Source organism: Rana temporaria, chromosome 2 (assembly GCF_905171775.1).
Source record: "Rana temporaria chromosome 2, aRanTem1.1, whole genome shotgun sequence".
Taxonomy (NCBI): domain Eukaryota; kingdom Metazoa; phylum Chordata; class Amphibia; order Anura; family Ranidae; genus Rana; species Rana temporaria.
The window spans coordinates 386,481,611-386,507,880 of record NC_053490.1 but is presented as its reverse complement, the minus strand read 5'-3'; the positions used below and the strand labels follow the sequence as shown (position 1 = coordinate 386,507,880).

The 26,270-nt window shown below is 43.4% G+C and overlaps 1 protein-coding gene across 1 annotated transcript in view; it reads left to right on the top strand.

The window, feature by feature from the left end:
* The first annotated feature begins 4,268 nt into the window (after positions 1-4,268).
* The window catches only part of FOXO6 (forkhead box O6), a 142,818-nt gene continuing 120,816 nt past the window's right edge, over positions 4,269-26,270 (top strand). The window contains exon 1 of the mRNA XM_040337937.1: positions 4,269-5,886. Coding sequence (XP_040193871.1) covers positions 5,575-5,886 — 312 coding nt within the window. The 5' untranslated portion in view covers positions 4,269-5,574. The remainder of the gene's footprint in view (positions 5,887-26,270) is intronic.

Here is a 26,270-nt window from a genome sequence, read left to right as displayed (position 1 = left end):
CTGTATGGTCCGGGGGTTAAGTAGTTAATGTCTTCGTTCCGCGCTTCTGCTTCCATCTTCTTCTTTTCTGCTTTCATTCGGGTTTCTTCCACCATCTTCTTCCTCTGCTTCTTTCTTGGGTCTTCTCGTCCGCATCTTGCACGGCTTCTTCCCCGGACGATCCGCTTCCAATTGAAGTTCCCGCCGTGTGACGCTCCTGTGACCCCGCCCCCTCTGACGCCACGGGGAAAGTCATAAGAAAGACCCCGTGTGGTACATGTGCGTCAGAGGGGGGCGGAGTCACAGGAGCGTCACACAGCGGGAACTTCAATTGCAAGCGGATCGTCCGCATCTTGCACAGCTTTTCTTCCCCGGAAGATCCGCTTCCAATTGAAGTTCCCGCTGTGTGATGCTCCTGTGACCCTGCCCCCCTCTGATGCAGATGTACCACACGGGTACTTTCTTATGGCTTTCCCCGTGGCGTCAGAGTCACCGGATGACGCCGCGCCCTCAGTGATAAAAGAACTGTCTGAAGAACGGGAGCGGCGGGAACTTCAATTGGAAGCGGATCGTCCGGGGAAGAAGAAGCTGTGCAGGATGCGGACGGGAAGACCGAAGGAAGGAGAAGAAGATGGAGGAAGAAGCCGGTGCAAGATGCGGACGAGAAGACCCAAGAAAGAAGCAGAGGAAGAAAAAGATGAAGGAAGAAACCCGAATGAAAGCAGAAAAGAAGATGGAAGAAGAACAAGAAGGGCGGAAAGAAGACATTAATAAAGGAATTGTCAAAAACCGGCTACTGTCTTTTTTTTACATTTTTTTCGGTGAAATGGTAAAGGTACCATTACCATATCACACAGGGGGGGCCGGGATATGGGGGTCCCCTTTGTTAAAGGGGTCTTTCAGATTCCGATAAGCCCCCCCGCCCACAGACCCCCACATCCACCGGCCAGGGTTCTGGGGATGAGGCCCTTGTCCCCATCAACATGGGGACAAGAGTGCTTTGGGGTGGGGGGTGCAGTGCCCCCCTGACCCAAAGCACACACTCCCCCATGTTGAGGGCATGCGGTCTGGTACGGCTCAGGAGGGGGGGCACTCCCCACCCCCATTCCTGTCCGGCCAGGCGGTGTGCTCGGATAAGGGTTTGGTATGGATGTTGGGGGAACCCCCACGCCGTTTTTTCGGCGTAGGTTTTCCCCCTTACGATCCATACCAAACCTAAGGGCCTGATATGCTCCTGAAGGGGAACCCACGCCATTTTTTATTTTATTTTGGCGTGGAGTTCCCATGGTCAGCGTAAGCTGAAAACGATTCGGGCATTCACATGCGCCGCTTCAAGCCGCGCAAAGGCAGCTACGCTGCTTGGTATTTACCAATATTTTGCCAGCGTAGTAGAGCGGCGTGCGTAAGTGCCCGAATTTGCCGCTCACGCATGTGCAGTACTCAAATAAACCTCCCGCAGGTTTAAATGTACTTTACTAGTTTTCAGAAAAGTCATTTTCAATTAGGCAGTAATTGTTAAACAAACACATGTCACTACACTTCCCCACATCACCCCCCTAATAAACACACCCACAAACACTTTCATTTTACATTTCTAAATGCCGTGTGCCAGGTCCATAGAGGCGCACCATGCGCCCCCTTCTGGGCGCACTCGGCATTATAGTAAATAAGGAATTGTGCTGCTTTGGCAGCGCATTCATTTAGTAAATTCCAAAACTGCTGTTGCTCCAGCCTTTGCTTCATGAATCATGGAGCAAAGGCTTTGTAAATCAGCCCCTATATGTCACAGGAAACCTCCAATATTGCACACTATCAACTCCGGAGCGCCCCCTCTCTGATGACCTGGGAGATGCATCCCTGAAAAGAGCCTATAAACCGATTGCCCTTATCAACCACTTCAAACAGGGGTTTCCTGGACATGCCTTGCTATGAGGCACCTTCCTGACCAATCCAAACAGGTGGAACGGTTCTACATCACGGCCAACTAATGGCCAGAAAGGCGTGGCTTGGAACGCCTCCTCCAATGGGCAGCGAACCGTGACCAATTCATCGTAGCAGGCGGGGAGGAAGCGCCGTGTATTCACACCCACGTGGCTGCGAGTCAGTCTCGCTGCAAGCGCCTGGAGTCTGGAGCCGAGGGCGTCAGACACGCAGCCCCGCCCAACACGACGGGCAAGACAGTCCTTGCGCGTTTATGATTGGAGCGTGCTCCCGGCTTTCTGTGTGACAGAGCGCTTTAGACGCTGGGGCTCCACCCAATGCCCCGCCCACAAGACGGACAAGCCAGTCCCGCGCGCCCTGGCGTGCCCCCGACATCTTCTGTGACAGAGGGCTTTAGACAGGGGGCTCCACCCACTGCCCCGCCCACACAGTCCTGTGCGCCCTGGTTGGATCGTGCTCCCGGCTTCTTCTGTGACAGAGGGCTTTAGACAGGGGGCTCCACCCACTGCCCCGCCCACACCCAGTCCTGTGAGCCCTGGTTGGAGCGTGCTCCCGGCTTCTGTGTGACAGCGATCACAGTGTCATTATGGGAGAAGGGGGACAGTGTGTGGTTGTACTCACCATTAGTGAGCGTGCTCATTATATAGTGAAACGAGGACACCTCTGTATTGCAATAGCTCTTTATACCGTCTAGCTGTATAAGGCGACACATGGTTTTTTTTTTTCTGAAAAATAAGAAGATCTGATAATAAAGGTGTGATTTAATGATACAAATGTGATCTGATAATAAAGATGTGATGATACAAATGTGATCTGATAATAAAGGTGTGATCTGATCATACAAATGTGATCTGATCATACAAATGTGATCTGATAATAAAGGTGTGATCTGATCATAGAAATGTGATCTGATAATAAAGATTTGATCTAATCATACAAATTTGATTTAATAATAAGGATGTGATCCGGATCATACAAATGTGATCTTATCATAAATGTGTGATATGATAATAAAGGTGTGACCTGATCATACAAATGTGATGTGATAATAAAGATGTGATCTGAGTGATCATAGAAATGTGATCTGATAATAAAGGTGTGATCTGATGATATACATGTGATATGATAATAAAGGTTTAATCTGATAATAAGTGTGATCTGATCATACAAATGTGATCTGATCATAGAAATGTGATCTGATAATAAAAGTGTGATCTGATATACATGTGATCTGATAATAAAGGTGTGATCTGATAATAAAGGTGTGATCTGATGATATACATGTGATATGATAATAAAGGTGTGATCTGATGATACAAATGTGATCTGATAATAAAGGTGTGATCTGATCATAGAAATGTGATCTGATAATAAAGATTTGATCTGATCATACAAATTTGATTTAATAATAAGGATGTGATCCGGATCATACAAATGTGATCTTATCATAAATGTGTGATATGATAATAAAGGTGTGACCTGATCATACAAATGTGATGTGATAATAAAGATGTGATCAGAGTGATCATAGAAATGTGATATGATAATAAAGGTGTGATCTGATCAAAAAAATGTGATCTGAAATAAAAGTGTGATCTAATGATATACATGTGATATGATAATAAAGGTTTAATCTGATAATAAGTGTGATCTGATCATACAAATGTGATCTGATCATAGAAATGTGATCTGATAATAAAGGTGTGATCTGATAATAAAGGTGTGATCTGATGATATACATGTTATATGATAATAAAGGTGTGATCTGATGATACAAATGTGATCTGATAATAAGTGTGATCTGATCATACAAATGTGATCTGATCATAGAAATGTGATCTGATAATAAAGGTGTGATCTGATAATAAAGGTGTGATCTGATGATATACATGTTATATGATAATAAAGGTGTGATCTGATGATACAAATGTGATCTGATAATAAGTGTGATCTGACTGATGATACAAATGTACAAATGTGATCTGAAATAATAGTGTGATCTGATGATATACATGTGATCTGATAATAAAGGTTTGATCTGATGATGATAATGTGATTTGATGCATTTATAGATCATATACATTGAATGATCGAATGATTGTGCCCACTGGAGAATGCCCCCTTCCCTGTGATTTATTCCTGGTAGATTTCTTGTGATCCGCTGGAATAGACGATCACACCCATTGACCATGAGTGAAGTTTGAGTGTGCAGAATGGATCCCAGTGGTTTCTCCATGCACATTTGTCAGCAGCCGTAGAGATCCTAGGAGTAGCAGGCAGGCAGGCAGCATCAGGCTGGGGATGGGGAGGAGGAGACAGCAGAGGAGGGGCGAAGGGCTGCATCTTATTTATTTATTTCTCTCTGTCTCGCTCCCTCTCTCTCTAAATGCTTAAGGTGAAGAGTGCAGAGGCAGCCGATCCCAAATCCTGGTTGAATGGTGCTGGATCCCAGGAGGAGGAGAAGGAGGAGGGAGCCTGGAAGAAGAGTGAGGGATCCCCCCCGGGGCTGTGTTGTTGTGGAGCAGGTGTCAGGGTCCCCCTGCGGATCATACACACCTCCAGATCCGGGGTGTCACCCGAGATCCCCCACCGTACAATGAGTCTGTCCACAGCAGCCTTTCCCCACACCGCAGCATCTCCACACGTGACGATCTGGCTGCTGGGGGGCCACGCGTGACCGATCCACAGGAACCAACTAAAAGAGCAAAGGTAACAAATTCGGAACCACCCTGCCTTCAGCGAGTGCCAGCTGAGCCATGATCTTCTTATTCAATTGAAGTGTCTGGGGGTAAGGGGGGGACTTTTGGCTCCACCCAGCACATTTTGGGGTGGAAAGACTTGAATTGGATTTTTTTATTTTTTGGGGGATTTTTGTTTTAGGAACATCTGTTGCTGCGAAAGACTGAGCCCAGACACCTCTTTGGACTGATTTCACCTCCCCGCTTGTATTCCTCGCAGATCACATCTACAATTGACATTTTTTGGCTTTAGATTGAACCCTGGGACAGCAATTGGAACATTATGTCATAAGCAGCTTTGTTGTTGCTCAATAGCGGCTCATTATTGCGAACCTGCTCATATTCCTTTGACAATATCAGAAAATACAAGATTGATCGGTCCATTTCAACGTCTTCAAGTGTCTCATCTTTTTTTTTTTGGATAGCTGCTCGCCCATTGACATTAGTTTGATGTTTTTTTTTGGAATAAGCGAAGCGTTTGGCAGACAATATAGGCGCTGACTTTTTTTTTTCGCCGCTTCTTTTCTGACACTTGACTATTGATTGGCAGGACTGGGGGGGGAGACTTTCTGTTCAGCTGATTTGAAAGAATTCTGCAAATGATAAAATCAGCCTTCTAAATTGTTGGGAATATCCGAAAAAAAAAAAAAAAAGACTAACACTGTTTTTGTTTTTTTTGTTGCCAATATGAAGCTGATTTTCAAATGATATACATGCAAAGATTTTTCATTATTTGCTGTGCTTGCACCAAGCTGTTCCAGAGGAAATTCGTCCTTGCCGTTGCCTATTTTTATTTTATTTTTTACACCGTATTTGACTGTCTTTTTTTATTTCCTTTGCAAATGAGGATTTAAGTCGTTTTTTTTAATTTTTTTGTGATCTGAGTAAAAGAGCGGGGTACTTTTGTGAGCCAGTGATGGAGAAGTTGGAAGCTGAGTCAGATGTGGAGCCTCAGGGACGCCCCCGTTCTTGCACCTGGCCCCCGCTCCCCGAACCCTCTTCGGATATGCCCTTGCCTCCTCCTGGCTTGGATCCAGGGCAGATGCGCAAAGCCAAGAGTTCGCGCAGGAACGCCTGGGGTAACTTGTCCTACGCCGATCTCATCACCAAGGCTATAGAGAGTTCTCCAGAGCGAAGACTGACCCTATCCCAAATTTACGACTGGATGGTCCGGTTTGTACCCTACTTCAAAGACAAAGGTGACAGCAACAGTTCTGCTGGGTGGAAGGTGAGAACCCTCAATTGGTTTCTTTAGGTTGATCGGAAGCACGCAAAAAAAAACCCCCTAAAACTTAAATGTAATTCTATAGTTATGTGTTGATGTGCAAACGCCAAGACAGATGGTTGTGGAGGTGAAAAGATTTGATTTTTGATGTGACAATGATGGGTAACTGGCACTTGACTGCTATTAATATGAGCGGTCTGTGTAGTGTGCATGCAGGGGAATCCCTGGCAAGGAGTAGGTATGCATGGCAATGTATATTCAAAGTTGGAAGATTAGATGTGAGATACATTTATTTTTTGTGCAAGCACTGGTGCCAAAGGGAACATTAGCTTTGGTCTATTGGGGCAGCACCTTGGACAGAAAATGCTCCACAGTTGAAGCCACTGCAGAATAATTTGCTAACCAGCCAGTTACGGTACTCAGTAGAGAGAATATATATATATATATATACATATATATATATATATATATATATATGTGTGTGTGTGTGTGTGTGTATATATATATAAATATATATGTGTGTGTGTGTATATATATATAAATAAATATATATGTGTGTGTGTGTGTATATATATATATAAATAAATATATATGTGTGTGTGTATGTATATATAAATATATATAGATATAGATATATATATATATGTGTGTATATATATATATATGTATATATATATATATATAGAAAAAAAAATCCATGTTTTCCCTTTATGAACTAGGGTTATTTGTTAATTAGGTTAATTATTTTTGTAATTTTGTGAAATGCTTCCTTTAGGAAATGTCATTTTTATTTTGTGTGTGTGTTGCGATATAAATGGTACTTTTTTTCTTTTACGTTTATAGCAAAATCTGGCAGAGAAAGCAACAGGGGTTAGGAAATCTCTGACACACGTGATCTGGAATTTCACTATAGAGTCCACTCTCTGTGCATGCCATAGGGACTGGGGTAAAGAGGGGTGAATGCAAATGCTCAATGCTTGGGGGATGGGTAATAAAGGGGTTAATATGCATACACTGTGAGGTGGGTGCTGAGCAATTATTGCGCATGCATTGTACGTTGGGCACTGAGGGGACGATGCGTAGATTCTGGGGTCTTGGCACTGAAACACTCCATGGGGCACGTGTTGCAGGAATTGTGCACTATAGGGTTAATGCACATGTTGCGGGAATTGTGCACTATAGGGTTAACGCACATGCTGTTGGGACTGGTTCCCTGAGAAGTTAAGGTATAAGCGCTGAAGAATGAGCACAAAGGAGTTAAGACATCTGGGCAGCGAATTAAGCACTAAGGGGTTAATGCAGATTAGATGAGAACTAGGTGCCAAGTGGTTTTTGCACATGCTATGAGGGATGGAAGGGTTAATGCACATGCCCTGGGGACTGGGTGCTTGGGGGGGGGGGGGGTACAATGCAAAGAATACAAATGGGATAATGCACCCTAGAAACTGGGTATAGAGGAACTAATGCACATGCCCTGGGTGCTAAGCAACTTATGCAGTGGTGTAGAGGATGGAATTAATGCACATTTTATGAGGACTTGGTGCTGAGGGGGTACCTATATGTATGGGGACTGGGCATTGAGAGTTTAGCACACAGGGAGTGGTAAATGTTCTATGAATATGAGCTGGCTACCAGGTGTTGAAGGCTAAATGCACAGCGGCTTGGGATTGGATACTGAGGGGTTAACTTACGCATGCTGAGGACTGGGCACCAAGGGGTTAATGCACACGATCTGGAAATTGGGCTTTACAGGTTTATGCACATAAGCTGCAAACTGGGCATTAAAGCGTTAATGTGCATGTGGTGTGGATAGGGCACTAAGGGGTAAATGCACATGTGCTGGGGACTGGACCCCAGACTGGAGTCTATCTACATAACCTAGTCACTTAGTGTTATGGAGTTAACAGACATGAACTGTAGGCAAGGCACTGAGAGGTTAATTATAATACTGGGTATTGAGGGGTTAATGTGCATGCAGTGCAGATTGTGAGAGAATAGGTTATTGCCTTGAAATAAAGACTGGGCACTGAGGGGTGAATGTACACACTTGGAATTGGGCATTGAGGGTTAAAGCACATGCTCTGGGGACTTGAAATTGAGGAGTTAACTCTTAATGGTTGCGGTCTAAGAAATGAAGGGTTAATGCACATGAGCCGGGGACTGGGTGCTAAATGGTTTGTGGTGAATATCACTATTTAAAAAAATATATAATTTTATTTATACTAGCAAATATGTTTGGTAAGCGGTAAATGAAAATATGCTGGAAACTAAGTGCTGAGGGGTTAATAAACATGCACTGGGAATTGAGGGGTTCATCCCTATATGCTGAGGACTGGGCACTGAGAAGTTAAGCCACATTCACTGATGCTGCAGAAGAATTAATGCATATGAGTTGGGGACTGGGTGCTGAGGGGTCATTGTTCCTGTGCTGCAGACTGGGTGCTGAAGGGCCCCCATGTGCTAGGAACTTTGTGTTGAGGGGTTTTTACCCATGGGGCATTAAGGAGGTAATGCAGATGCTCTGGGAACCGGACACTGAGGGGTTATTGCCCATGGGCTCGGGAATGGGCACTAAAGCTTTGTACACATGGTCGGAATTTCCGATGGGAGCTTTTCATCGGATATTACGACGTGTGTATGCCCCATCTGACTTTTTACGTCGGAATTTCCGACGGACTTTAGATAGAGAGCAGGTTCTCTATTTTTCCGTTGGAAATTCCGAGAGGTTTGCCCGGTCACAAATCTGACCGTGTGTACACGGCATAAGTCATTGGGGGGGATGTGGCACGGACTAAATGTAAAAAATTTAACGCATACGAGTTGGGGACCGAGAGCAAAAAGCTTAACATACATGAGCTAGGAACTAGATGCAGAGGGTTTACTGTACATGCACTACGGACTGGGTGCTAAGGGGTTATTGCGTATGCAAAAGGGATGGGCATTGAGGGGTTATAGCACATGTGTTTGGATTTGGGTGCTGAGGGGTAAACACACGGGGCACCAATGTATTAATGCAAAGCCATCGGGAACTGGGCATTGAGGGACTAACACACATGATTTGGCACAGAGAAGTTAACGAATACAAGCCGAAAAGTGAGTGCTTAGGGGTTAACACACATCTACTTAACATTGGCTGCTGAGGTGCTAACACACATGAGATGGGCATTGAGGGGCTAGTGTGCATGTTCTTGTGGTAGGTGCTGATGGGGTTAATATAAGAGTAAGAGCAGTGCCGGGCCAAGCTCATCCAGCACCCAGGGCAAAGGGGCCAAACTGCGCCCACCCCTTTCCAGTGATGTCATTGTCACTCCTCCTGCCAGCCTTGTAACAGAAGCATCTGGCATAGGGCATACCTGCAATACATTTTGCGCCCAGGGCAGCCGTCCCTCCTGCCCACCCCTTGACTCTGGCCTTGAGTAAGAGTACTGTATAAGCATTATAAAAATGAAAAGGTAAGAAATATTTTAGACTGCCACAAAGATTAGTGTCCTCAATTTCTGGTATCTCTTCGGAACATGAGCATTTCCTCCCTGTGGAGTGCAGAGGAGCACATGTGCAGGCGCTGCCAGTGTGGGTGGACCACAGCCTTCACAGCCTCAGGCTGACTATACACAGATCATTTTTTTTATTCAGCCAGTGGATTTAGGGCTCGTTTACACTTGAGGTGCGGGAAACCCACGTTCTGTGAGTGTTTCCCTCACCACGTTCCAACGGGAGAAGAGCCGAGAGTGAGGTGGCGCATGAACCACAAGGGTGTAAAGTTCTTTGTGTGCGGGAGCCTCCAGTAATGCTGACCTTATAGAGTAGGGGTCATTCCTTAAAGCAGAGCTGGGGGCGGAGAGCAGAAAGAGGTGATGGAACTATACTCGCTGAAAATGTAAAACGAAATAGGTGTGTGATGCCTTACTGCTGGCATGCAAATAGATAAGTGCGGTCAGTGCCAGAGGTAGGATATAGAAGAAAAAGAGATCCACATGGGAAATCACTGGACTGGAGGCAGAATCCCCGATGTTAATGTGGTACTTAGCTTTTATACTGTATAGGAGAATAAGATGGAATATAATATAAATGTATGCATGTTTATACTGGAAAATTGATGTAAAGTAGTTTATCCTAATGTCAGCTGCCCAAAAGACATGTGGCATTCTGTTGCCTGAATAAGTAGACAGCATTATTTTTAAAGAGTTAATTGTCCAATGAGAGATCGACTTAACCATTTCTAGAACAGTGCAAATGCATACTGTACATATCTACATATTACAGAGAAATCACATACAACATATTAGTGTGGTATCTTTTCCTATAATACTCATCTGAATTTTATATAATAGTTAACCCGGTGGCCTTTGAATCATGAAAACAGTCAACTCAGTATAACCTTTAGAATCTAAAATTTTATAAAGAAAACTATTGTTTGTTCTTCTAGTTCCCCAGGTGACACAATAAATGTAGCACTTTGTCCTGTTCAGAACCATTAGGAAAAAAAAGCCATGTTTATTTCTGTTTCTGCTGGCTGTCAGCTCCTCTCTAGGCTGAAGCCCAATTTATGGGCGTTTCTATGGGGAAGCTAACAGCACAGTACCAGGGACCACCACCTTTACCTTCTCCCAAATTATAAGCCAGCACAGTACTAGGAACTACCCCCTTTTTCTTCCCTATTATGAGCCAGTACAGCATTAGGCGCCACAACCACTTCCTTTACCCCATTCATGAGACTATACAGCACCAACTTGTACTGCTGCAAAATACAGGCTTGTGCTGTCGCTGTCATCCAGTGCTCATTTATTATTTATCTCCTGGAGAACATGGTGGGGCAAAGGGGGCATGCTGTCAACCACGCTAGCTCAGCATCCAAGGAATCTTATCGATTTGGGACACACATGCACTTTGTCCCCTGGGTGACAAGGAGCTCAAACCTTTTTCTGGTAAAAGCTTCCCTTTTAACAAGTATTATAGCTACATAATGTATCATTACCACGTTTCTTCTGCAGAACATTGTCTGATGTACCTAGTAACAAGTCAAAAAATCTGAAGCTTTGCCACTAATAATTCCTCCTTAAAGAGGTGCTCCAGTCTGGACAAAAAATATAAGGACACTTACCTGTCCAGGGATCCAGTGATTTCGACACCTCAAGCCGATTCTTTAATCAGCTTCAGGTGCAGACGCCAGCATCTTCATTAAGGGAAACCGGCAGTCGCACTGCCCTTTCTGAATGGTCCCAACATCTTCTGGGACCTGTGTGTGCCCCAGAAGGCAGCAGGGGGAAGGAGAAGGGGCTGGAAATACTCGGAGATCGCCACAGTGGAAGTGGGAGCGTATACCTGTCAAAACCAGGTCCCCCCAAAAAGTGCCAAATGTGGCAGGGGAGGGTGCGAACAAGCGGAGTTTCCTCTTTTGGATGGAGCTCACTTTAAGACTGCATTCACACCTGAGTGTAGCGGAAACGCAGGCAAAAATGGGTGTTTCTGACCATACTTTTGAAAATGCTTAATAAAAAAGGTGCTAGAACGCACAATGCGATTGCCTTGACTTTATTTTTGTAATATCACCCCAAACACAAGTAGCAGTTGCGCGTTACCAAGTGTGTTTGGCTCAGTGTAAACTTTTGGTACTGGAGCTTCTTTGTTGCGTTGGTTGCACAACAGGCAGACCATTCAAGTCAATAGGTTGTTGCGTGAAAAAAGCACAAAAAATTTACTAAAATGTATAATGCAAAACGTGGTGTGGCGCTGTGTTCAAATGTGAACCTAGCCTAATTTATTTATTGTTACTACTATTAGTCTCTTCTGAACTTTGGACTACATTTATGTTCTCACCTTACATCTCTTCTATACTCGGCAGTATTAAGCCCCGTACACACGATCGGAATTTCCGATGGAAAAGTCAGACCGCGTGCATGCCCCATTGGAGTAGTTCCATCGTAAATTCCGATGAATTCCAATGGAGTTTAGATAGAGAACATGTTCTCTTTTACTCCGATGGAATTCCGATGTGATTTTGGTGTACAAGGCTTCAGTCTTATATGTACCGTTATATTTATTTTGGAATGTGGCGTTGGCCCATAAAATTATTTCATTGGCTCTTTTGCCAGAAGAGTTAAACATTGATACTTGCAGTATGTTCAGTCTAATGCTGACCATACACTATAAGAAAAATCGTCCGAAATTTGGTCATTTGGCCAGTTCGTTAATTTTTCTAGTTAATGGGCACAAAATCGTTGGGACGTTTTTGAGTCGAAAATACAAAGGACAAGTTTGGAAATTTTCTGCCGAATGAACGGTAAATTGAAAGGTTAATGTGCTTGCCGTCCGAACTTGCTCTCACGGCTCAATGAATGTTTGTTTTTAAAATGGGCTCGGCCGATTTTTTGTATAGTGTATGGCCAGCATAAGTTTCTGCCAGTCAGTAAGAGGAACAGTGAAGTAAGTGGAATCTGTGCAAAGTAAATGTGTATCGGCACATGAAAAAATATAGCCATGGGGAATATTCATTTGATTGAGAGTCATTTATTCTTACAGCAGGTACACAATAATTCAGAAGACAATTCTGAATGGCATCAGCTAGTTCTTTGCCAAGATTGCACATCTGATCAGTTGATTGGTGTTCAATACTGTTTACACCTCCTGCAGTTTATAGTACCAATACAGATCAATAACTACTAGTCAATACCCGTGAACTGACTAGTAGGCTTGCATGGACAGCTCATTATTAGTTTTTTCAATGTTAGTATTCTATATAGTATCAATTTATGCTATATATTATGAAATGTGTTTATTTTTATTAGATCCTGATTGTTTACATTTTTATGTTTTGTGCTATACAGAAGCATCCAATGAAAGACCCCAATTTGCTGTGTAAAAGATAATATTGGTTTGCAGTGGCACTCTAAAGGTGGTCCTTTCGATAAACAATCGATTTATTTTCCAATAGTTTTTTGTTGTTGTTTGAAGACAGAAGTGTCTGTAGCTGGAAAGGATCTTGGGTATAGAGAGTAGGGTTGTCACGATACCGATACTAGTATCGGTATCGGGACCGATACTAAGCATTTCCCCAAGTACTTGTACTCGGGGAAAATGCTCCGATACTTCACCCGATACCCGACCCTCCTCCAGTTCCCCCCATCCGTTCTGCTATCCCCCTCCACGCTCCGTGTCCCCCCTCCGTACCGCTGCTATCCTCCTCGGTTCTGCTCTCCCAATCCGTGCTGCTGCTCTCCCCCTCGGTGCCGCTGCTGTCCCATTCTGTGCCACTGTTGTCCCCCTCTGTCCCGCTGCTGTCACCCTCCGTGCCGCTGCTCTCCCCCTCCGTGCCGCTGCTGTCCCCCTCCGTGCCGCTGCTGTCACCCTCCGTGCCGCTGCTGTCCCCCTCCGTCCCGCTGTTGTCACCCTCCGTGCCGCTGCTCTCCCCCTCCGTGCCGCTGCTCTCCCCCTCCGCGCCGCTGCTGCCCCCTCCGTGCCGCTGTTGTCCCCCACCGTCCCGCTGTTGTCACCCTCCGTGCCGCTGCTGTCACGCTCTGTGTCGCTGCTGTCACCCTCCGTGCCGCTGCTGTCCCCCTCCTTGCCACAGCTGTCCTCCTCAATGCTCCGCTCTCCCCCTCCATGCTCCATGTCCCCCCTCCGTGCCGCTGCTTCCCCCTCCATGGTGTCACTCTCCATGTCCTCCTCCTCCACCCCCTCTGTCAGGATGGAGAGCGGCGGTAGGAGCCGCTGAACCCGGCTCCTACCTTTTCCGAATGAACAGAGTCAGTGATCACTGACTCTGTTCATTCATATAACTGAAACATCATAACCTGTGTTTACAATGTTTCAGTTTATGAATGGATAGGAGCCTCTGTCTTCTCTCCATTCATTTTCAGTGCAGCTGAGAAAGGGACTGTCCTTAGTCTCTTTCTCTGTCTCAAAGGGGAGATGTCAGAGGTCTGTTAAGACCCCCTGATATCTTAACAGGGCTAAGATTTTTTTTTTAGCAATAAATAAAAATAATTAATTGTAAAAAATAATACATATTAAAATAAAATAAAAAAACACACTGACACCATCCACCCCCCCCCCAAGAAAGCATTGTAAAAAACAACAAACAGTTTTGAAATTTTTTAATTGTAAAATAAAAAAAAATACTGACACATGACATAAAAATAAGTATCGGTAATCGGTATCGGCGAGTACTTAAAAAAAAAGTATCGATACTTGTACTCGGTCTTAAAAATGTGGTATCGGGACAACCCTAATAGAGAGTATTCTAATATATAAGTAGGTGAAATAGTAGCTCTCTCTTGTGATAGGAATAATCGATCTGTAGTTGACATCTCATTTGATCAATAAGCCACACAGGTGGAGGTGGATTTTGATCCATTGTTAAGATACAATTGTAAATTACAATCGTAAGCTAACGATTGAATCTCTGCTTCCACCATGTAATCTAATAATTCGATCAATCAAAATATGAAAGCTTTGTGTACAAAGCATCTTAATATTGCATTTAGATGCAAAATGACCAATAGTTGGCCACCCTGTCCAGTCTAACTCAGTTTGATTGAATCCAATCTATATTGAATAGAAAGCGATCAGAGAAAATAAAACACTACACCCCTAGTCGCGCCCTCTGGTCAACTAACCAAAACTCCTCCACATCCCCAAGACCCGCTACAAATCTAAAGGGGAACAAAGATTTGCGGTCCAAGGACCACGGTTATGGAACGCTCTACCCAAGGACATCCGCATGGAAGAAAACCATCTGGCCTTCAGAAAAAAACGTAAGACCCACCTCTTCTGAAGACACAGGACAGCACTGGATGCAAAAAGCGCATTGAGGTGATTTAGTTCGCATTTGTAGCACTATACAAGTTACTCACTCACTCACTCAAGGGAAGTCATGGCTGTACAATTGGCGATAGATTGGTGTTCAGTACTATTTACACCTCCTGCAGGTTATAGTACCAATACAGATCAATAACTACTAGTCAAGATGCAATTGTAAATACAATCGTAAGCTAACGATTGCATCTCTGTTTCCACCCTGCGATCTAATAATCCGATCAATCAAAATATGAAAGCGTTGTGAACAAAGCATCTTAATATTGCCTGTAGATGCAAAGTGACCAATATTTGGCCACCCTGGCCAGTCAACTCACTTTGATTGAATCCAATCTATATTGAGTAGAAATCGATCAAAAGGGAAGTCAAGGCTGCACAATTCTTTGCGGATTCCATAATTTTGATCAAATAATGATCAGTTAAAAAAATCCAAGCGTGTATGGCTATCATAAAACTGTTATGCCCTGTACACACGATCGGTCAATCCGATGAGACCGGTCTGATGGATTTTTCCATCAGTTAACCGATGAAACTGACTGATGGTCAGTCGTGCCTACACACCATCAGTTAAAAAAACGATCATGTCAGAACGCGGTGACGTAAAACACGATGACGTGCTGAAAAAAACGAAGTTCAATGCTTCCAAGCATGCGTCGACTTGATCCTGAGCATGCGTGGATTTTTAACTGAAGTTTCAAATTGTTTAACCGATGGATAAATAACCGATGGGGCCCACACACGATCGGTTTGGTCTGATAAAAAAGGTCCATCAGACAGTTCTCATCGGATTAACCGATCGTGTGTATGCGGCATTACTCCTGCAGAAAGTGAATCAACTACAAAGCAACCAGGGTATAACGGCATTCAATGTAGAAAGTAAATGAAGGATCTAGTTGCTGTGGGAGCAGCTTGACTTTTTGCTCCATTATTTGTTAATGAGTCCCAGTGCTGGCCATACATTGATTAAAAAATTTGTCCGGTTCAGCAGGGACTGGCCGAATTTTGATCCATGTGTGGGAAGGGAGGTTGTGCAGATCTAACGATCAACTTCTGTACACCCGCCCTATCAGATTCTCCATGCTTGATCAGCGGAGAGATTTCCCCTCCACCATAATACACTAATCAGCACTGCACGCTATAGCCTGCAGCGCTGATTAGTGTATTGTGATGGAGGGGAAGCCTCTCCATTGTTAGAATCCAATAGCTCAGCCAGGAGGATTCCCCTGTCCACATCAAGGGGAATTGGGTCAGTTTTCTTCATTCGACCTGCTAGTCGAAAAAAAAAATCTATGGGTCGGCTAAATGCAGATAGGAGTGTAATCATTTTTTGGGGTTTCGGGAGGGACTGCATATATATATATATATATATATATATATATATATATATATAAACTGTATATATATATATATATATATATATATATATATATATCTGTTGTAGATGCTGCTGAGCTCTGCCCATAACATTCAACAGTGCATGCTCCAGGCTGATCCTCACATGATTTTCAGCAAATTATAGGGAAACTGGTAAGAAATAAGAGATTGCACTTCCATGTATTAGCGCATAATGCAACACATTATCAGATTAGTTCCTCTTTCATGTAACTATAGACATCTTTTCTGAACTGACTCGTATTTAATACTGTTACAAGAGGATATTGCTGTTCATTGCAGTTTTTGTTTGAAGACAGAAATGTCTGTAACTGGAAAGGATCTTGAGTATAGAGAGTATTCTATTAAGATATTTGAAATTCTTGTAAGTGGGTAAAATTGTAAGCTTAAAGTGACATTAAACCATATCCTTATTCTTCCAAAATAATCCATACACATCCACTACGTAATGGTGCAGTAATCCTATTTTTCATTAAAGTGATTGTAAGCCTTTGTTTTTTATTTATTTAAAATAACAAACATGTCATACTTACCTCCACTGTGCAGCTCCTCTTCTGGAGTCCCTCGGCGGCTCTCGCGGCTACTCCTCGCATCAGACCCCCCCTAGGAGAAGCGCTCTCCCGGGGGGGGTTACGTTGGGGGCGGGCTCCCGAGTCCAGCATTCGGCGTCCATAGACACGAATGCCGAGCTCAGCCCCGCCCCCGGAGCCCACGTCATTGGATTTTATTGACAGCAGCGGGAGCCTATCCAATCAAGACTCGGGACCCTGTGCAGAGAGGGACAGCACATCTCCGCCGAGGGAAAAACGGGACTCAGATAAGTAAAACTGGGGGGGGGGGGGGTGGGGGCTGGGGGGCCGGTCACTGCCAGAAGTTTTTTCATCTTAATGCATAGGATGCATTAAAGGGGTTGTAAAGGACATGTTTTCCCCCTAAATAGCTTCCTTTACTTCCTTTACCTTTGTGCAGTCCTCCTTCACTTACCTCATCCTTCGATTTTTCTTTTAAATGTCCTTATTTCTTCTGAGAAATCCTCACTTCCTGTTCTTCTGTCTGTAACTACACACAGTAATGGGAGGCTTTTTCTCCCTGGTGTGGAGAAAGCCTCTTGAGGGGGAAAGGGGCGAGCAGGCAAGTCAGGACGCTCTCTACTTTGCAGATAGAGAAAGGAGCTGTGTGTTAGTGGGCGTCCTGACACTCCTGCTCGCCCCCTCAAGAGGCTTTCTCCACACCAGGGAGAAAGCCTTGCATTACTGTGTGTAGTTACAGACAGAAGAACAGGAAGTGAGGATTTCTTAGAAGAAATAAGGACATTTGAGCCCTGGTTCACACTGGGTACGATTTGGAATGATTTGAGATGCGATTTGACATGTCAAATCGCATCTCAAATCGGCGGCAATTGTCGGCAATGGCACTGTCCTAATCAGTGCGACGCCGCATCTGCGATTTCAAAAAGTAGTTCCTGTACTACTTTTTGCGATTTCGGTCCGCGATTTACATTAAATTGCGGCCGAAATCGCGGCAAAATCGCAGCCGCAAAATCGCGGTAAAATCGCATTTTACCGCGATTTTGAATTCGCAGCAGTGTGAACCTTGGTTTAAGGCAAAAGGATGAGGTAAGTGAAGGATGACTGCACTAAGGTAAAGGAAGCTATTTAGGGAAAACATTTTTTCCTTTACAACCCCTTTAAGGTGAAAAAACACAATGGTTTACAACCCCTTTAAATCGTTTTTTACTGTCTTTTCCTGCCTCCTTTTAACTTCCTCTACGAGCCCCCGTATCTCTCTTTTTCCCCTTCACTTCCATTTGTTTGGAGCAAGCAGTGCAGGTTAATTGCTATTGTGTGCACAGCTTGATGTGCACTACAAATCCTATAGTCCATAGTTCCTTAGTTCATCTCAGGTGCATGTAAAAGATGGTGGCTACATTCCTACATACAGTAGGACCGTGGAGAAAAAAATATAGCAACCATCTAAGGCCCCTTTCACACAAGCAGACCGATTGGGTCCGCCTGTCAGTTTTTCAGGCGGACCAGGTTGTAAACGGACATGTACGTTTACACCGGCCCAATTTATTTATTCTAATCACTAAGTGCCCTTTCACTCTGATGCCTCGTACACACAATCAGATTTTGGCCTGGAATCCCGACCGTGTGTATGCTCTTCGCAGTTTTTCCGAAGGGAAAACTGCCCAAAAAACACCGGACAAAAAAAGGGAACCAGCTGTCTTTTTTCCCAATGGGAAAACCGGCGGACTTTTGCCTGGCGGTTTTTGGCAGATTTCCTCTGGGACAATACAAACAGCCGGGATTCCCGACCAATGCTCCATTGCAGTTTTCCTGTCGGGAAAACCGTCCGTGTGTAGGGGGAAAGACTGACCGAGCAGGTTCTCGGCTTTCCCCTCGGGATTTCCGACGGGAACTTTTCCCGTCAGAAATCCTGCACGTGTGTGCGGGGCATAAGGAGTTTTTCAATCGCTTTTGTGTTAAACAACGCACCTGGAAAATGAAAAAAAAATGCTTCTCTTTGAAATCGATGAATGTGTTCACACTGAGGCGGTGCGCTGAAAAAAATCCTGCTTGCAGCATCTTTGGCGCATGTTTGGGGAGGTAAAAAAAACCCAAATACACTCCTCCCCATTGAAATTCATGGGAAACGCATCAAAAATGCCCCTGCTAATTGTTTTTGGTGCAGTTTTTGAGTCTTATGTCCTTTAAAAACCGCACAGCAAATTATCCATTAAAGCATAGGTGTTTTACTGGCAGTTTTGAGGTGAACCAGTGTGAAAGTTCCCTTAATATGTGTATACCTGCACCCCCACACCTTTTTTGTTTTTAAAAATCAGCAATTTTACTATTCCCTTTGTCACATTGTACAAGGTTATTACACATTGGTTGATGGAGAGTGCAAAATCTGGTGCAGCTCTGCATAGAACCATTTTCCAGGAGAATAGAATCAGTTTCCAGGTTTTATTGTCAAAACGTAATTGAACAAGCTGAAGTTAGAAGCTGGTTGGCTTCCATGTACCATGGCTACCATGGCTACCATGTACAGCTACACCAGATTTTGCACCAGTTTTAGTAATTCCCCCCCATTGCTTTCTATGCTGCATACTATATCAGTGCCACAAAGCTTTCTAAACCTCCTCCTGCTTAGGAAATATTGAATCTTTCACATTGTGTTCAAATCTGTTACATACAACACTTTCTCCAAAATTGCAATTGCCTATTTTTATTCTGGTAACAGGTACGGCAAGTTGTCTTCACCTTTACCTACCTGACTAAGCAGTGTTCTTTGACCCATTCATTGCAAAATTTTCTAAGCCTCTGTGCAATCAGTGGGGGCCTGAAAAACCTTGGGGTTCTGCCAAGCTTATACCTTTAGGTGCTGGGTAATTGGCATGTGATATTTCAGGGATAGATTCATTTTGAAGTAATTGGTACTTTTTTAAATGTTAGAGTTGATTAACCGTACACCAATTTAAAATATGTTCATTTCGTACTTATTTTCCTTAAAAAAAAAAAATCCACTTGTCTCTGGGACTTGAGAAGGCTCAGACAGATCTGACTGATTGCTGAGACGGGGTTATTTTTGTTGAACATGCCACCAGAAAAGTATGCAAATATGGGACAGTTGACTGATGCACAGTTGGGTTAGCTTGGTATATCCTAAGATGTTGGCAAGTGTTTTGCCCTTCAACATGGCTGCATATATTCCTTGTGAAAAACCTTCAAATCATATTTAATGAGATCATATTCCATATACATGCTATAGGCTGATGAATGGCTGATATGAAAATGGATCTTGAGGATCAAGAACACTGAGGGCATCAGAAGATCCCTTTTGCTGTCTTCTGTTGTGGAAGAATGTAGATCTACAAATTAGTATACTGCTAGTAAATTTTATAAAGCTTTCAAATAAAAATCCACTTGCCTTTGGGACTTGAGAAGGCTCCGACAGACCTGGCTGATTGCTGAGACTGTTTTTTTTTTGTTGGTTATGCCTCCAGAAAAGTACGTAAGGGACAGTTGACAGATGCACAGTTGGGTTAGCTTGGTATATCCTGAGGCCTCGTACACACAACCGTTTTCCTCGACATGAATCCATCAAGAAACTTGGTGGCAGAGATTTTTTGCCGAGGAAACCAGTCGTGTGTATGTTTTTCATCAAGGAAACTGTCGAGGAACTCGACGAGGAAAAAAGAGAACAAGTTCCTTTTTTTCCTCAACGGGAGTCTCAATTTTCTCGTCGTGTTCCTCGTCGGGCTGGTTTTCAACGAGAAACACCTTCGTGTGTATGCTAAGAAACCTGCGCATGCTCAGGATAAAGTATAAGACGGGAGCGCACCTTCGGTAAAAGTAGTGTTTGTAATGGAGATAGCACATTTGTCACGCTGTAACAGTCTGAAAAGTGCAAATTGTCTCTTACCAAACTTTTACTTAACACGCAGTAACATGAGATTAGCAAAAGCAGCCCCAAGGGTTGTGCCAGTGGAATCGAACTTACCCTGCCGTTGTATGTGTTCTACGTCACCGTGCTTGAGAACGAGGAGATTTGGTCTTGACAGTGTGTACGCAAAGAAAGCTTGTCGAGTTTCTCCACAAGCCTGACAAGGAACTCGTCGAGGAAAACGATGTGTCTTTTCCGACGAGTTCCTCGGTCGTGTGTACGAGGCCTAAGATGTTGGCAAGTGTTTTTCCCTTCAACGTGGCTGCATATATTTTTGGGGAAAAACTATCAAATCATATTTAATGAGACCATATTCCATTTACATACTATAGGCTGATGAATGGCTGATATGAAATGGATCTTGAGGATCAAGAACACTGAAGGCATCAGAAGATCCTTTCTGCTGTCTTCTGTTGTAGAAGGATGTACTGTAGATCTACAAATAAGTATACCGCTAGCAAATTTTTATAAAATGTTCAAATAAAAATCCACTTGTCTTTGGGACTTGAGAAGGCTCCGACAGACCTGGCTGATTGCTGAGACGGGGGTTGTTTTTGTTGGGTATGCCTCCAGAAAAGTACGTAAGTTCGGGACAGTTGACAGATGCACAGTTGGGTTAGCTTGGTGTATCCTAAGGTGTTGGCAAGTGTTTTTCCCTTCAAGTTGGCTGCATATTTTCCTTGTGAAAAAAACATCAAATCATATTTGATCAGATCACATTCTGACTACAAGCTATATGCTGACGAATGGCTCATATAAAAATGGATCTTGAGGATCAAGGAGGGCATCAGAAGATCCCTTCTATTGTCTTCTGCTATAGAAGGATGTAGGTCTACAATTTAGTATACTACTAGTAAATTTTTATAAAACTTTAAAAAATAAAACAAAAACAAAAAAAAACTATAAAATACGAAGGTGTAACATATAAAGAAATATCCATTACGTGGCATACTAAAAATCATACTCCAAATGAGGCTAGCCTGTCATGATACTTTAGGCTAACAAAAGCATTGGAGTATTTGTTACGGGCAGTAAACCGTTCCTGTGCGACAGTTTTAACTGTGTTGAGTGTCAAAGAACGATTGCAACTGTGCATTGTCCTGTCACTTATTAAATGTGTGTTTGAGGATTTTACACATTGTGAAGTGCTTGACACATTCACACATCTTGGCTTTTTCCCTGGTGTTCAACTACTACGCCTACAGCATCCCCTTGTGTATGGCAGGTTCTTGGATTTACATGCTGGACTATTCCTGGATTTGGTATTTATATCACAAGTCCACTGTTGTTTTTTTTAATACCTGGAGGGATTTTAATCCACTGAATGCTGATTACTTAACTCTCTTCAAGAGCTAACATTTTCTGTTAACCCCTTTAGTGCCGGTTCACACTTGTGCGAATTGATACTGAATGCGATGCGTTAAACAAAAACTAGATTCGCATGTCACCCAAAAAGTACCGTATTTATCGGCGTATAACATGCGTCGGCGTATAACACGCATCCCAAGTTTAGGAGGGAATTTTAAGGAAAAAAACTTTTAGGAAGGAAGTTTAAGGATAAAAACTTACATTTAAATTCCCATCAATGCAGCCTTATCAGTGTCCATCTGCAGCCTTGTTCATTGTTGCAGAATGATCAGTGTCCATCTTCAGCCCTGCCCAGTGTCATTGCAGCCTTGCCCAATGTCATTGCAGCCTTGCCCAGTGTCCATGCAGCCTTGCCCAGTGTCCATGCAGCCTTTCCCAGTGTCCTTGCAGCCTTTCCCAGTGTCCTTGCACCTTGAACGTTTAAAATTACCGCCGCGGCACAGAGATAGACAGAACCAGATGTCCTGTGTACTCGGCTGTACTCGGCTCCTCTCGCAGTCCCGCCCCTTGCCCAGGCTCCTATGATGGACATAACACAGGTCCAATGGCGGGACTGGGCGTGACTGCGAGCGGAGCCTAGCCGAGTACACAGTACACTTGGCTATGTGTATATCGGCGGCGTTCGCTCCTATATTCCTCACAGACAGCGGGGATCGGCGTATAACAAGCACCAAGGATTTCCCCCCGATTTTAAGGGGAAAAAAGTGCATGTTATACGGGGATAAATACGGTAATTGTTTATAATGATGGTGGTTCACATCTATGCGTTGCAATTCCTCTACGAATTCGATGAAAAAAAGGGTCTTGTGCGAGTTTAGAGTGTTGCGTTGGGAATTTAGTCTCCATAGACATCAATTTAAATCGTTCTGGAATCGCATTTGATGGTTTACATATGTGCGAATTCCACCACACTATTCTCCACAAAAAACAGGAAGTTAACACCTTTTTTTTTTTTTACATTATGATTCCATTGGCTAGAACATTAATCGCAGCTATGTCCCACTCCTGAAATTTGCATTCAAATCGCGTTAAAATCGCGGTAAATTCTCACCTCAGAATTGAGTGAAAAAAATATACAAATTCACAGCACAGCCGTGTGAACCGGCACTGAATGTTTACGTTTTTTTTTTTTGTTTTTTTTTCACAATTAACGACCAGAGCATTTATTTTTTGAATTTTGGAGAGGTGTTGGTTTCACCAAAAAAAAAAATATTTATATACACATCTCAATTCAGGACAGATATGTTTTTTTTTTTTTTTTTGATAACCAAGCAATTTTTTTTTTCTTTTGTGTGTGTGGGAAATAGATTTAATTTTTTCTTGTGCTTCTGTTTTAATTTGTTCCATCTGCAGTTCACATCAGGTCAGGTGGTACTTGATCCCAGCATCTCTTCTCTTTGCCGGTGGGTCATTTATAATAGTGATCTATTGCCACATGATAATTGGACTTGTATTATTCATGAACTGTCACTACAGAAATATGCCTTCGCCACCATCGCACCATAGCAAATCTTCATTTCTTTGAAAGGACAATCCCAACACCACTTACCAACCAGCAACCTATGATGCACATTGTAATAGGCTTCTTTTAATACTAGCCCAGGTTATTGTGTGTTTCTATGGAACTAGGTTATGGGAAAGTATACAACACGATGCGTGAATGGGTAATACTTAACCCAGTGAGCCCAATTAATAGAAGGATTACCTGACATACACTAAACAATAGATGCATGCGTTGAGAGAATAATTGAGTAGCTCGAGCAATTGGTTATAAATGTTCAGATTCCACCAGCCAACTATTGTATGTAGAGAGTAGGAGATACTACCGGTAGATATAATTTGTGGATATACATTTTGGTTATTAAGGTGGCAGGGCTCGACAAATCCCGGGCGCCAGGTCGCGATGGCGACTAGAAATGGTGTCCTGGCGACTTGGCTTGGAAGGTGCACCAGGTGTGAGAGCTGGCGCCATCTGGTGGTGGCCGTTGGTATTACAAGTTAAGCATTACAAGTTAAACAGCCATTCTAATGTCATTTTTCACTATTTTTCACTGCCATCTTCTTCCCTCTAATTAGAACCCCCAAACATTATATATATATATTTTTTATCCTAACACCCTAGAGAATAAAATGGCGATCGTTGCAATACTTTCTGTCACGCCCTATTTGCGCAGCGGTCTTACAAGCGCACTTTTTTGGGAAAAAATTACACTTTTTTTAATTAAAAAATAAGACAACAGTAAAGTTATCCCCATTTATTTTAATATTATGAAAGATAATGTTACGCCGAGTAAATTGATACCCAACATGTCACGCTTCAAAATTGCGTCCGCTCGTGGAATGCCGACAAACGTTTACCCTTTAAAATCTTCATAGGCGACGTTTAAAAAAAATCTACAGGTTGCATGTTTTGAGTTACAGAGGAGGTCTAGGGCTAGAATTATTGCTCTCGCTCTACCAATCGCGGCGATACCTCACATGTGTGGTTTGAACACCGTTTACACATGCGGGCGCTACTCACGTATGTGTTCGCTTCTGCGCGCAAGCTCGTCGGGACGGGGTGCGTTTTCTGGCTCCTAACTTTTTTAGCTGGCTCCTAGATTCCAAGCAAATTTGTCAAACCCTACAAGGTGGTACCAGTCAGCTAACCTAATATTTTTTTATTGGTTATAACAGGAATACCGAATTGATGGCAAAATACAAAACCTACTGTATAGTCCACTGTAGAACCAAGCAGGTACTTTTTAGAAACTGAAAACAAGTGGTCCAATAGACAGCAGTAAAAAATAGGTACCATTTGTTTTTGTTTTTTTGGTGTATTGGCTGACCTCTGGGTTTTTTTTCCAGCCAAAACAAAGTGTACATATTTGATAGTTGTCTGGTTACAGGTCTAGAAGATTTGTGTGATATACTGAAAATATGATTACGATGAGACCTCTGTTATCTCTGATTGCACCATGCAATCACATTGATATGACGAGCACATGATTTGAGGGCTGATTGTGACTGAGATCTACAAGCGTTTTGGCATCGAAATGTACTGTATTTATCGGCGTATAACACGCGCCGGCGTATAACACGCACCCCAATTTAAGAGGGAAGTTTCAGGATTTTTTTTTTTTAACCCCTTCCCGACCGCCGCATGTATATATACGTTGGCAGAATGGCACGTACAGGCACATTGGCGTACCTGTACGTCCCTGCCTTCTAGCGGGTGGGGGGTCCGATCGGGACCCCCCCCGCTACATGCGGCAGTCGGATTCCCTCGGGGAGCGATCCGGGACGACGGCGCGGCTATTCGTTTATAGCCGTTCCGTCGCGTCGCGAGAACTGGGAGAGCCGTATGTAAACACGGCTTTCCCGTGCTTCACTATGGCGCTGCATCGATCGAGTGATCCCTTATATAGGGAGACTCGATCGATTACGTCATTCCTACAGCCACACCCCCCTACAGTTGTAAACACACACTAGGTGAACACCAAATCCTACAGCGCCCCCTGTGGTTAACTCCCAAACTGCAACTGTCATTTTCACAATAAACAATGCAATTTGAATGCATTTTTTGCTGTGAAAATGACAATGGTCCCAAAAATGTGTCAAAATTGTCCGAAGTGTCCGCCATAATGTCGCAGTCACGAAAAAAAACGCTGATCGCCGCCATTAGTAGTAAAAAAAAATAATTAATAAAAATGCAATAAAACTATTCCCTATTTTGTAAACGCTATACATTTTGCGCAAACCAATCGATAAACGCTTATTGCGATTTTTTTTACCAAAAATAGGTAGAGGAATATGTATCGGCCTAAACTGAGGGAAAAAAAAAATTATATATGTTTTTGGGGGATATTTATTATAGCAAAAAGTTAAAAATATTGCATTTTTTTCAAAATTGTCGCTCTATTTTTGTTTAGAGCGCAAAAAATAAAAACCGCAGAGGTGATCAAATACCACCAAAAGAAAGCTCTATTTGTGGGGAAAAAACTACGCCAATTTTGTTTGGGAGCCACGTCGCACGACCGCCGAATTGTAAAAACCCCTTGGGTCATGTAGCAGCATATTGGTCCGGTCCTTAAGTGGTTAAATGAACCACTTTGAAGCAAAATAATGGTCAGTGAGCATCAATGCAGCTTTAGTGCAGCCTGATCTGTGCCCCTCTGCAGCCTGATCTGTGCTCCTCTGCAGCCTGATCTGTGCCCCTCTGCAGCCTGATTAGTGCCCATCTGCAGCCTATACATTTACCAAAATGCAGCCTGTTCAGTGCCCATCTGCAGTTTCACCTCTGCCATCAGTGTCAGATTACCCCTGCTGTCTCCGAGGGAAGAGGAGGAGTGAGCGCCGCTGAATTACATAGAGCCGTGATCTTC